Source organism: Bidens hawaiensis, unplaced genomic scaffold (assembly GCF_021521415.1).
Source record: "Bidens hawaiensis isolate Kalapana, Puna unplaced genomic scaffold, B.hawaiensis_p1.1 tig00004283_1, whole genome shotgun sequence".
Classification (NCBI taxonomy): Eukaryota; Viridiplantae; Streptophyta; class Magnoliopsida; order Asterales; family Asteraceae; genus Bidens; species Bidens hawaiensis.
This window is the reverse complement of record NW_027491258.1, coordinates 492,137-504,933: the sequence shown is the minus strand read 5'-3', so window position 1 is coordinate 504,933 and position 12,797 is coordinate 492,137. Positions and strand designations below refer to the sequence as shown.

Sequence of the window (12,797 nt, the reverse complement as noted above, 5' to 3'; positions counted from 1 at the left end):
AGTTAGTCTGGAGTCTATCACGTGTAAACCTGATGTAACATTCGGTCCATCGCATCACCAATATTGTCTGTTTTGCCCACGAAAAGCTCACGGATTTGTTTTTGTTTGCCCATGTGGAGATTTTCAGGAGGTCACCCATCCTGCTACTACTCCTGCTTGAGGCCTGAGCACGCTTTTAGTGGAACTCTCTTCTTTTCCAATAGCATTAAGCCGAAAACGCGTTGTTGATTTAAGAGCCGGGACACTACTTATGAACCAAGAATCTTTTCTGTCCACGGTCGTGTGAGATTCGCTAGAATGTTACACTTGAAACTCAACCTCTTCATCATAACACCTGCCTCTCTCTCATTTTAAAAAGCCCGTTACATTTCATTCCATATTTTTGAAAGTATTTTGTATTTTAAAGAAGTAGGGTTTGATAGATAGGTTATGAATGCTCTTAATATATATCTTATAAATTGCTATTATAATATTTTTAGAAATTGTCATGTGGATTTATAAAGACGGGTGTCAATTTATTATCACATGTATTGCTGGTAAAATCAAAATAACGCTACAAGAACATTATAAAAATATTAAAAGTTGGTTGGATAGGATCGTAGGAACAAGAGTTTTGGTACTTTGGGAAATTAGTGGGGGTCAATTAGTGGATACTTCTTTTCCAGTTTAGGGCGAGTCAAGATGGGCCCAATTTCTTTATATAACATATATTCTTGAGGCAGTCATATCATTCCACCTCGTGTCTATAATCTTATCCGTAACTTCTATTTAATCCAATATAGAAATAGATATAAATTTTCATATCATAGTTTAGAATTATTAATTTATTATAACAGAACTTTACCGGCTTGTTTCTAAACCGAACCAAAAAAAATCACACTGTTAACCGGAGTTAACTAATAACCGAACTAAACTGACGGTTATGGTTAAGTGAATATGATTAACCGGTCACTTGGTTATGGTTATGGTTAATGTCTTCGTTAACTGACTTTAATCGAACCGAACCTTGTATTTTTTATGTTTTTCCAAATTTTATACCTTTATTTCATTATTTTATACCTCTTTATCCAAATTCGAATATAATATTTTGAAGATATTAACTCGTTAATTGGTACGGAGTGGTTTTACCTATTTGAGAAATTTTCAAACGAACAGTTTCAGTGAAATCTTTTAATTTCTTATTTTCCTAGGTTCAAAAGATAATAAATAAAATTGTTTTACAATCACTCCATGCCTGCTAGTGTGTCACAAAGTATAGCATGCCACCAAATTTAAAGAAAATGATATATTGACTGTGTATGTTAGCAAAAAAATATTAATACACCAATTAACACTTTAGTGTACTAAATCCTTCTAAGTTTTTTTTGTTCCTTGTAATTGATTTAAAGTGGTTTGAAGCGTTTGTTTCTTGTTTTTGTTTTTTTTTTCTTGATTGAAACTACAAATCTTTTGCCATGTAAAACAAAAACCAAACTGGTTAAATAAAAAGTGCAACAATTATAGAAGTTTTAAAATGTTGAGTATGTTTATGTAAACTTTCTTAGCATGCAAAAAGTCACATCAAAGGTTTGTTGGTTACAAAACACAATTTTCATGCCTTAATTATAAGGCTATTCTTTATGGTGAGGGGCTTCGAAGTCTTTTCCCAGTGTTACGTCAGCGTCACGTGGGTATTATGAGGCTTCAAAGCCCCACCCCAAAAATGTCTCTTTATGGTAAGAGGCTTCAAAGCCTCTTTATTTATTTTATAAAACTGAAAACTCAACAAATTAATTAAACTTAAAATATAATAAAAATAACTAAATTAAACTAAAAAACGTACAAACTGGAAAAAAAAATAGAATTAATATTCGGCGTCCTCGTTCTCGTTTGCGTATTTTGCCATTATCTTTTCTTTTTTTCTCCAAAAAACGCTCGCGTTGTCGGATCTAGATGCGAGAGATCCTTTGCGAGGAGCTTGAAATCGTTCTCTCGTTGCCGCTCCGATTTAGCCTTCTTTCTTTCTTCATGCATGGTTTTGTATTCCACATGCATCGCTTTTCTTTCTTTGTGTATTATCTTGAGTTCATTTTTCGAGTGTTTTTTATCCTCGCAAAACTCTTTAAGTGCAAGCTCCAAGTTGTCAAACAGCGCGCTCACGTCGGAACTCATCGAGGATGTCGTTTTAGACGAAGATCCTCCACCTCTAGCTGCCGCCTTGGCCTTTTCTCTTTCTACCAGGCATGGCAACTCATCCGGTTCATCAAAAAGAAAATCGGGATCAATCTCGTTCAAGTTAAATGAGAACGAGCATCCGACCCGGCTTGAGACGGCGATTGATTGGCCGAAGTAGACGTTGTTTTTGACCGTTTGGACGGTCGTGGTGAAGATGTCAGGATCGGATGCCACTTTGGCGAGCTCGTGCATTTCCTCCAAATTTCAAACATGCCCATGCCGAAGTGGTGACCATGAAGGCCCTTGTATTGTTTCAAGATAGCCTCAAGGAGGTCGGCATCGCTCGTGTCGCTTCCTCTGTTTTCCGTAAGGCGAGTGTGAATTTGTGGAGAAGTGGTTCATTTTTGTAACCATTGCCTTCTATTTATTGGAACGGAATCATCCTCACGGTAGCGACCTCGACCCATTATCTCAAAGAACTTACCACGTATTTCTGCCCAAAATATCGCGTTGCGTTTACCGTCACCTATGATCGAGTCTTTGGATGAGTCGATCCACGCTTACGCCAACGCCGCTTCCTCATCGTCTTCCCACTTTTTCCTGTCAGCCTTTTCGGTGGGTGTTTGATCGGCATCAACCTTCTTTTTATGGCTTCGTTTGCGACGAACTTGTTGTTCGTCTACTTGGGTTTCGGGTATTGGAGTTTGGGGTGTTTGGGTTTGGGGTGGCGGAGACATAAACGGCATTGGCATTCGATACAACATATCGTTGGGAAACGATTGTACGGTTGGAGGCATTACGGGTAGATGCTGGTTGGCATAGAAAGAATTGGTAGGGTCATTGTTGTTTGCGAACATACTAGCCCACAACATTTGAGCTGGATCCCATGGGTTTAGGTTCGTGTTTGGGTTCGGGTTTGAGCTCGAGCTCGTGTTTAGGTTTGGGTTCGGTTTGAGCTCGAGCTTGTGAAATTTGAGAAAGGATCCATGGTAGGGAGTTTGAGACTTATATATAGTGAAATTTGAGGGTTTATTTGAGTGAAATTTGGTATTTGTTTGAGTAAAAATTGATAAAATGGTTTGGTATTTATAAATAAAATAATTAGGCTTTTTCTTTTAAAAAAAATGGAGTTGTTGATATATAGCCGTTGGAGGGGGGCCCACCAAAATTTATCCACCCGTGCCGGCCGTTTGAGGGCCGAGAACCACCGCGCCCATGAATTAACGGCGCCCCTCTATGGTGTTTCGCGCCCTCCGTGCACCAAGGTCACCCTTCACTGCGCCCATAATGAAGGTGTAATAAGTCGATATTCGGTTCATTGATAGCTAGACAATTAATAGATACTCTATTCCTTAAAGGTTAAGGATTTAAACCTCGCAGAAAGATGATTGTTTATTAATAACAAAGTATTATATGTTAAAAATAAAGAAAAAGAAACTGAATATGTTAACCTAACATCATATGTATATCCTCTCCAATATCACAGTGGACCTACATATTTGGCCACTGGATCTTTTATTTGTGATTATAGACCAAATACTGGAGTATCACTATTCACTGTTGCAACGTATCTATTTTGGTTTTAGTATCTTAACTTAAATCATATCAGATTTAAACTACTTTACAAAAACATTTATTTCTTCTTCAGCGGTTTACTCATCCTTGTTTCAATCAATCACCTCATCATCTACTTTTCGCTTTATTTAATCTATATCAGTGTGAGTAAGGCATACTCTTAACTGTTTGTCTGTGATATCACTTACAAACTAATGGTGTTAAGATAGTACACTCTAACAAAGAAAGTGGTTTGTAATTTATGTTTTTAAATTTAAACTGTGTCACGTAAGATTCATTAGAAATGCTCTTGGTGCCCAATGGACTTTGTGAGTGTGAATATAGATTTATTTATTAACGCTTTATGAAAAAAGTACCATATGAGACCTTCATGGTTAAAGAGGCCACTATCCATCGATACGATTTAAAAAAACCAATAATGAACAAATACATAATCAATACTCAAATAGTATATTAATGAACAATAATTTGGTACAATGGCATCATGTCTATGCCGCTTTGCGCAAACTATTACATCTTAATAACATAAGAATGCCTAAAAATTGGCCACAAAGTCCAAAATTTTGTACAAGGAATAAACCAACAAAGAATGACCTTCATAAAAGAGCTACCAAACTATCTCTTACGGTCTCCAATGTTTGTTCTACTTTACCTTTAAACAAGAATACTCTATTTATAATCATACGAGTCCTAACACTTTACATCGCACTTTTTGCGATCTGATCAACAACAAATTCCGCACTTTTCATACTCCAAGCACTCACTTGAGAAATCTTAACACTTTGAGACCCGTTGTTAAATGCAAAAAGATGAGCCTCTTCGTAATTAAGAAATTCAGGGTAGATTCGGCTTGTAATGCATGTCTTTCCTCCCGCTCCAAAGCTCTCGATAATAGAGTGATCTATCTGTAAAATTCAATAACCAACGGTTCGAAATGCATAAACAAATCAAAGGGGGTTCAATAATTCAAATAAAACTCAAAAATATACGAAAATACTAATCGAAATCCAAGTATGTACTATGCAATTTGGATATTTACGATCATTTACGTACCAAGTTTCGGAGTGAGATCTCATTGTGTTGTGGGTCTATGTCAACAAACCCACCAAAACTTGTTGTGTCGATGGTACTTCTCACGGTAGACCTTTTAAACAAAAAACGAGTATATAACAACAAATTAATAACCATTGCTTCAACCTTTTAATTTATCAACAAAAATAAAAAAATACTACTAACCTGCTAAGGTCGCTACACATGAGTACAGAGTACCGTCCGTTTTGGCTTTGAAAAACCCTAAAAAAGATTGCGGTTTGTTCTTTCAAATCCTTAGATGCCATAGCCAACACCCCAAACGGCCCAAACGCACCCTTGCTTGATGCACCCCTTTCGGTACAAAGTACTTGCGGGTCAGCCGAACTCGTATCCAAAACCTCAGCCTCTTTTAGATCCTCCAGTTTAAACGAGATTGTGACATCCGCCTAAAAAAAGTTAAAAAACAAAAAACCATGTCGAAGATCATACAACTATACAACCAACAACGCATAACGTACAACTCATATTGCACAAGGTACAAACCTGAGCAGCAGTAATCCCCTGTATCTCAACAACAGAACCAGATGTAAGCTTCTTGTTTTGTAGCTTAACTTGGTTTTCATGAAGTGATTCTATCTCCTCCACTGGCCATTGGATCAATTGCTTTCCACCTCTATCAATCCATAGTGCCCTTGGAAATGTCTAAAATATAAAATTAAAAATTAAATCAAAATATTGTTTTCAACGGCAAACTACTCCTACTCCAAACTAATGTACCTGAAGACCAGCCCATCCCTTTTCGATATCATCATCTTGCGAATCCTTCTCGGGAACCCACGCCCACAAAACTCTCCTATTCTTCGAGTCATCAAAAAACGACTTCGAAGCATAAAAGTTTCCATAATCGTATCTTAAATCCAATGTGCTCCCACTTAAACTAATCCCATTTTGCGGCAAAAAGTTTTCACGGTCGGGAGTATACGTCCCGATCGTGTACCAATCATGCCCTTCAAACCCGGCTTTCATCACATGTCTCACCCTCCCACTATACGACGAGGTATCCACCCCGTTGGTACTATTCAACGGGACAGGAAAAAAATCAGGACACTCCCAGGTCCCGGTACTAGCAGCCCCAGCAAGTGGCTGCTCGTACCGGGTCCAGTTTAGAAAATCCGTACTTTGGTACAAAAACGCCATCCCGTTGTTGTCACGGTCGCCCCCGACGACGATCCTCCACACGCCGTCGGGCCCCACCCAAGCCGTGCTGGGGTCACGGAAACAGTCGTCCTTGACCCCAGCTGGTGGGGTTATTATTGGGTTTCCAGTGTGTTTGACCCATTCTCGTAAGAATGGGTCCGAGAGGTTTTTGGGCCACGCGAGGTCTTGGACTTGGCGGGATTTTGAGTCGCTGCCGGTGTATAACATTGCGGGAGTGTTTCCTGGGAGGATGGCAGCGGATCCCGACCAGCAGCTGTTGATGTCGGCTTCGTCTGTCGGGTAGATTGCGGGGTCAAGGTGGATCCAGTTGACTAGGTCGTGTGATACGGCGTGGCCCCACACGATGGTGCCAAAAGTGGCTCCTTCAGGGTTGTATTGGTAGAAAAAATGATATACTCCTTTATATAACATCGGTCCTGCATGTAAACAGTATATACATCAATACAAACCGATCCATAAAACCTATTATAAACTTAGTTAATATTTTTATTATAAAACTGTTAAATCTTTTTTATGCTTGTTTTATAATAGCTTTTATTATTATGAAATTTGGGTATTAAAGATTATTATTATTATATTTCGTTTTTATGCTTTTAACAGTTTTAACACAGAAAAGCTTTTAATTAAAAACATGCTATAATACGTATATTAAATTAATTGATTATCCTCACTTGTTATGAAATGAAATGGTATTTAGTAGAAGTATAATTTATGAAATAACTCAGAAATAAAAACCCTTGTTTCCAAGTTTTCTTAGTCTTATCCACTTATATTAACGATAATAATAAATAATACAGAAATGGCCAAATGGGTAAAAAAAAGGAAAATAAGTAAAGAAAAAGTGGGTCTGGGCGGTGGGATGCGATTTCGATTTTTCCACCATTCTTGCGTATTTGGTGGGATCCTTTTCTTACTCATCACCCTATCCAATCAAATTTAAAAAATATATAATAAAAATATATAATATTTTTATTAATATTTTATTATTTATATAAACTAATAATCTTAGTATCGACACCGATGGGGTTGATGGTCTATTAAGTATTAACAATGTAAAACGTTTAAACTCCTAAAGTTAAATGATTTAAGTTCAAGTCTCATAGACGTGAACAACTAGAAAAGATTTGTCATTCATAAAGGTATCAACCTTATACCAGCAGATGGCGTTTTATGACGACTCTCAATAAAATATGTATATAACAAGAAAGTAACATCGTGGATTTCTTTGTAACTAAGCAATTGAATCTAACCAACATTTAATAAATACTTTAGTCGTATAAAAGAAATATAAACTCACCATTGGGATCTGCAAATTTCCATCCAACAACCGATCATATCCATTCAATGCAAGCCAATCGAAAAATTAATTAGCTACAATAAATATATCAATAAAAAAAACTATGAAAAAAATATAAAAAATATACCATTCATCCAATTGCTTGGTGGTTGAAAATGATAACCTGTTCGATACGGTTGTTCAATCTTTTGGCTAGGTAGAAATATCCCGTCTATCATACTTCGACCAGTTGCAATAATGGTTGGAGTGCCGTAGACGAGAACAAGAAAACATAAAGTAAGAAAAGAAGAAAGATGTTTTCTCATGATGGATTGTTTATGTTGTTTTAAGGTTTTGTAGGAGAAAGGATTTGTGGTGGGGTCAATGTGAATGTGAATGTGAATGTGAATGTGAATGTGAATATTAGAATGATCCATTTGGTTGCTTTTATAGACTTTTAGCTCAATAGTAACTGCCGAATTATTTTTATTATACACCCTTGTACTTTGGTCACTTTTTAATAACTGCCCGGGTCCACCACGCACTTTTGAATATATTCTATGTGGTCACCTTCATATATGAATTTTATATTGTATGGTGTCTAGAGGACCCATCGTATAGGACTTTGAATATCAATACTTATACGTCATAATCGTCATATCACAAAGTTGAATCAAAACATTTAAATTGGATTATATTTCTTAAATATAGGCCCATACCGATATGAACATTGACCCATCATGGATGAAATGTACGTTGGGCGGCAGCCATACCTAACATACCGTTGGACGGTGATTACTCCAAACATCGTGTCGGACAAACACATTTGCCTTCGGACACTATATAAATATTTGGCTGTCCGAAAGGAAAATATTAGAACGTGTACTCTGCTTTCGCTTACGGCTCGAACACGAATTTCGTGTATTTGATTAGTTGCGATTATTCTTGGGTATAAGTTAGGTATTTTTTCCTACTATCTATACATCAGCGAAATCGATTTCTAATTGTTTTATTATGGTGTTGTTTTTGCATTGTTTTGAGGGTTTATAAATTTATTTTTCTCTATTTAGTTTTGGTCTAGTAATGAACTTAACCAATATCACTAGCCGCAACGCAACAAGTTTTACCTTGTTATTACTATTCTTACCAACGCTTAGTATATTCATTGATCAATATATATCTTTTTAAAACTTTTCAAGTTTTTTTCTTTTTGGCTTTTAAGCAATATACATCTGCTTTATTTTTTTCAATTTTGTTACTAGAACGTTCTTTATTATAGATGGTGTGCTTAATAGGGGAATGTTCATGTACATTTTAATTTTAACATGAGAACTTAGGAAATAATACTAATTTATAAAAAAATGAGAACCTAAAAAACAATACTAACTACAATACCAATCTACATAAACAATAAATAATAACAAAGAAAAAAACCTAAAAATTACAACAAAAGAATCAAAATCAAGAACAAAATAATAACAGCAAATACTAACAAATACTTATAACAGCAAAAGAAAAAAAATCTAATAATAACAACAAAATATAAATAAGCAAATACTTATAACGTCTCATTATCAAAAATTAGCAAATACGAACAAAAAATAACATCAAACACCTATAAAAATAAATTTAATGATACTAGCAAATTGGTTTGCACTGTTTTCATGTTAAAAATAAAATGTATTTGATCATGTTCCATGCTGAATAACATTAAAAGGTGTACAACTTCATACGTTTGAGCAAATGTTATAGATTGTTTTGACACACGTGTATATAACAATTCATCTAAATTATTGCAACGATGCGTCAAACCTTTTCAAGTTTGATTCACTGTTGTAACTAGTTTTAAGGTAGAGATCCAACTCAGTACTTTTGATGATCCGTAAAGATTTATCTAGGTTTGGCACCCCAAAAATAAATGAATATGTTGATCAATTCCGTTAAAAGTACATGTGAATCTGGTGTATGCGGGTATAAAACTCATCATGATCAAAGATTAAACATAATTAAGTCTTGCTGAAGGTAGGAGGGTCGTTATTATTAGGTCCATAGTAATGATTAGAAAAGTTGTCGTCAATGTCGAGACAAATCAAGTGTCTACATTGAAATTACGTGAGAGAAAATGAAGAGGTAGGTCCCAGCAGAGCCCAGTTGGACCCGCAGGACTCACCTTGAAGAGAGACGTCTGCGCAGAAACCAACTGGATCCGCAGGACCCACCATGCTCAGAGACGTGACGTCCTTACGCGCAGTACGCAAGCTGTTCCCGCAGGAAATGCCTCCCAATGGCGAAGTACTCCGCCTGTTCCCGCAGCTGCGGATACAAGCCATCAGGGAAGGCCACCCGCGCAGCAAGGCTACACGCACAAGGCACTTAGCTCTCAAAATAATTCAGTAGTCACCTGAAGGAATGAGCAAAGCCGGGAACAATCCCGCACAAAGGCGGGAGGGGGAATACTCCCGCCCAAATGAGCCAGTCCGTACGATACTGGAGGATCTTTTGTACTATACCTGACGAAGTATGGGCAAAAGATCTGACCAGAGATACGACAGCTCATTGACAACAGTATGGCGAGCAGCATGCTCTTGTACTGTATGTCACTATTAGCCGCTGCCTACTCACCAACTCCTGTCATACCACGTGCATAGCCTGCAGTTGGTGGAAAATGAATAGTACACAGCAGGCCTGGTCACTGTCAGCCGCTGCCTACCCACCAACTACCAGCATGGCACGTGCGTAGGCCACAGTTGGTAGAACAGGAATACTATTCAGCCGGCTATACCCTCTTGGAAACCTACCTTCGGCTATAAATACCCCAAATGGTATGATCATCTCATCTTATCTTGTATCTTATATCTTATACCTGATATCTGCTCTAGCAATCTCTTAATATACACTTATATTCAAGAGCAAACTAGTCTGATTCTCACGCCGGAGGGTGGTCACAAGGAGGTATCCCCCCCTTCTCAGTGACGAGCTCACGGTGTCTGTTTTGCAGGTTATCAGAAGAACCATCTTTGCCGGATCTAACCCCTCGTGGGAAACATCTACTTAACCCCCAGATTATCCGTAATCTGCCCGGGGTCGATTAGTGTTTCTTCATTGGCGCCATCCGTGCATAATAGCTAGAACTTCATTTCTTTTCAGTTTTTTCAAACTTCTGGAAAGATGGTTAAAGAAACTCCGGTAACCACAACCCCAGCTACTGGGGGGAATACCGGCGACTACACAGTTTTTACGAACACTACCCCAGTTACCCAAGCTGTGGCAAGTGCAGTAAATAATCGCTCACTGGGATTCACCGATACCCAGTTAGAGAGACAACGAACGAGGCTCCCCCGCCAAACACTCGATGAAGTTAAAGCGTGGGCGGAGGCACGTCAAAAAGAATTCCAAGCTGAGTTGGATGAACGCTTACGCTTACTCCAACAGGCTGATGAATTCGTAGAGTACTTTAACGATGATTCGGAGGAATCCGATAGTGACGCAAACCCTCGTCATCGGGCGAAAGGGAAGCGTAAGGAAATGGACTCCCAACCGAGAAGGCGTTTTGGAGAAACCTTCAAACCAAAAAACGCAGGTGGAAACCCACGTGACTTCTCCAAAACGTTTACACCAACTGCTGCAAAGGCGGGAACGTCCAAATTTGCAAGGGACATTGCGGAAGCAATCGTCCCGAAAAGTTCCAAACAGATGTCCAACATCGGCACTTACGATGGTATATCTGATCCAGACGATCATTTGAACAGGTTCATAGCGGGGGCAACCGTCAGTAGTTGGACGGAACCTACGTGGTGTTACATGTTCCAAATGACGCTTGTTGGGGCAGCTAGAGCGTGGTTCGATCGTCTACCGGTCCACCACATCTACGATTGGGAAGACTTCCAGCAGAAATTTAGCCAACACTTCAGCCAACAAAGAAAGTATACCGAAGAGCAATGGACAATCCTCAAATGCATTCGAGAGGAAGATGAATCTTTGCCAGACTTCATCACTCGCTTCAACTCAAAGAAGCTAAGTCTGGGTAATATTAGCGAAGATCTTGTTCGTGCTGCTTTTATCCAGGGCGCGAACGACCCAGAGCTCATCCGCACCTTAACGGGTAAAGATGGCATGCCATCCACATGGGATGCCATCATGACAGCAGCTAAACGCTTTGCAGAAACGGAGAAGCAACTGGGTAGAGATCTCCCCCAGAGCACAAACCTCTACACCCAGAAAACAAGAGAAGACAACGTCCTTACCGCCCGACTAAACAAAAAGCGGAAGCTAGGCATTTGGCAGTCAAGGGTAAACTTTGACACCTCATCCGGCTTGCAACATCGGTTAGGCGGAAGGGATAACGTACAGTCGAACCAGAACTCCAGATGGACGCCACTCACCAAAAGCGTCACCGAGATATTCGCCACTGAGGAGCTCCCATGGCCAAAGGCTCCAATAATCCGACATCGTCACAATGCTGATCGGAGCAAATACTGTGACTTTCACAGGACAAAAGGCCACAACACTGAATAATGCACAGACGTAAAGGACATCGTCGAAGCATTTGTCAGAGATGGGACGCTCGCGCACCTCGTGGCGTAACGAACGCTGAGCAGGCTGACGCGTGTAGAACCCCAGTTGGGGAAAACACGAACAAAATTGCAGCTTCAATATTGGAGACTACATTCTGCGTAAACAACGAGATCCCGAACCAGGGGCATATCGGCTCGATGGCACTCCCATCCCAACAACATGGAAGGGAGCTCAATTACACAGTTTGCATGTAGATCAATTCCAAATTTGTAAAGAAAAGGCCCAGAGCCACTTCTAATGGAAATGATTCTCCTTAGAACATTGATGCTGATGATCTTACATTTATACTTATGAACTTTCAACACTGATATGCCGGTATTCACCGCATAATTACGTGGAAAGTCGTTGCGTGGGGAAGGCGGCAAAACCCGCATAAACCCAAAAAACGGCAAACCTTCACGCAGGTCAGATGTAGGCAAAGTTTAGCCATCCTACTAAGTGCAAGTGACGGTCTTACCCGCACAATCACGAACGAGGAAGCAAAACTTCAACCTATTATCTACCACGTTCAAAGGTTAACTTATTCTAAACACTTAGAAAATTTCAAAGGAAAAGATAAGGAAAACTTCCACGCAGGTCAGATATAGGTAAAGTTTAGCCATCCTACTAAGTGCAAGTGACGGTCTTATCCGCACAATCATGAAAGAGGACGCAAAACTTTAACTTATTATCTACCACGTTGAAAAGTTAACTTATCTAAGTACTAAAGAAATTGCTAAGTTAAATCAGAATATGCGTGAAATAAACAAGGCAAGGAATTAGCAAATAATCTTTATTCCATCAAAATTCAAATATTACAGATTGCTGGGTACATACCCGCATCAAAAGAAGCTATACAAAAATAAAAATCTACTCTAATGGTGGAAAGGGATCTTCAGGATCAAGCTTCAGGACCACTTCCACTTGGACCCGCACCATCAGTAGAGCGTGGCGGTTCAAGGAAAGCTTTAAGGATAGCTAGCCCATC

General features: G+C 38.9%; 1 protein-coding gene across 1 annotated transcript; it reads right to left on the bottom strand.

Annotated features, from left to right (window-relative positions):
• Positions 1–4,148: 4,148 nt before the first annotated feature.
• LOC143626201 (beta-fructofuranosidase, insoluble isoenzyme CWINV1-like) lies at positions 4,149–7,595 on the bottom strand. Its single transcript, XM_077096349.1, has 7 exons — positions 7,404–7,595; positions 7,277–7,285; positions 5,539–6,395; positions 5,305–5,463; positions 4,966–5,207; positions 4,783–4,873; positions 4,149–4,634 (listed from the first exon to the last, which is right to left on the bottom strand). Exons 1-7 carry the CDS (start codon positions 7,579–7,581, stop codon positions 4,428–4,430), a joined length of 1,743 nt encoding a protein of 580 aa, XP_076952464.1. The 5' UTR covers positions 7,582–7,595; the 3' UTR covers positions 4,149–4,427.
• Positions 7,596–12,797: the final 5,202 nt, after the last annotated feature.

Bases quoted from the DNA above. Each gene is read 5' to 3' on its own strand.
- LOC143626201 (XM_077096349.1), bottom strand. From the start codon at position 7,581: ATGAGAAAACATCTTTCTTCTTTTCTTACTTTATGTTTTCTTGTTCTC. The intron at 5,464-5,538 runs GTACATTAGTTT...TTTATATTTTAG, and splicing joins AGGGATGGGCTGGTCTTCAG to ACATTTCCAAGGGCACTATG. The intron at 5,208-5,304 runs GTTTGTACCTTG...AACTTTTTTTAG, and splicing joins AGGGGATTACTGCTGCTCAG to GCGGATGTCACAATCTCGTT.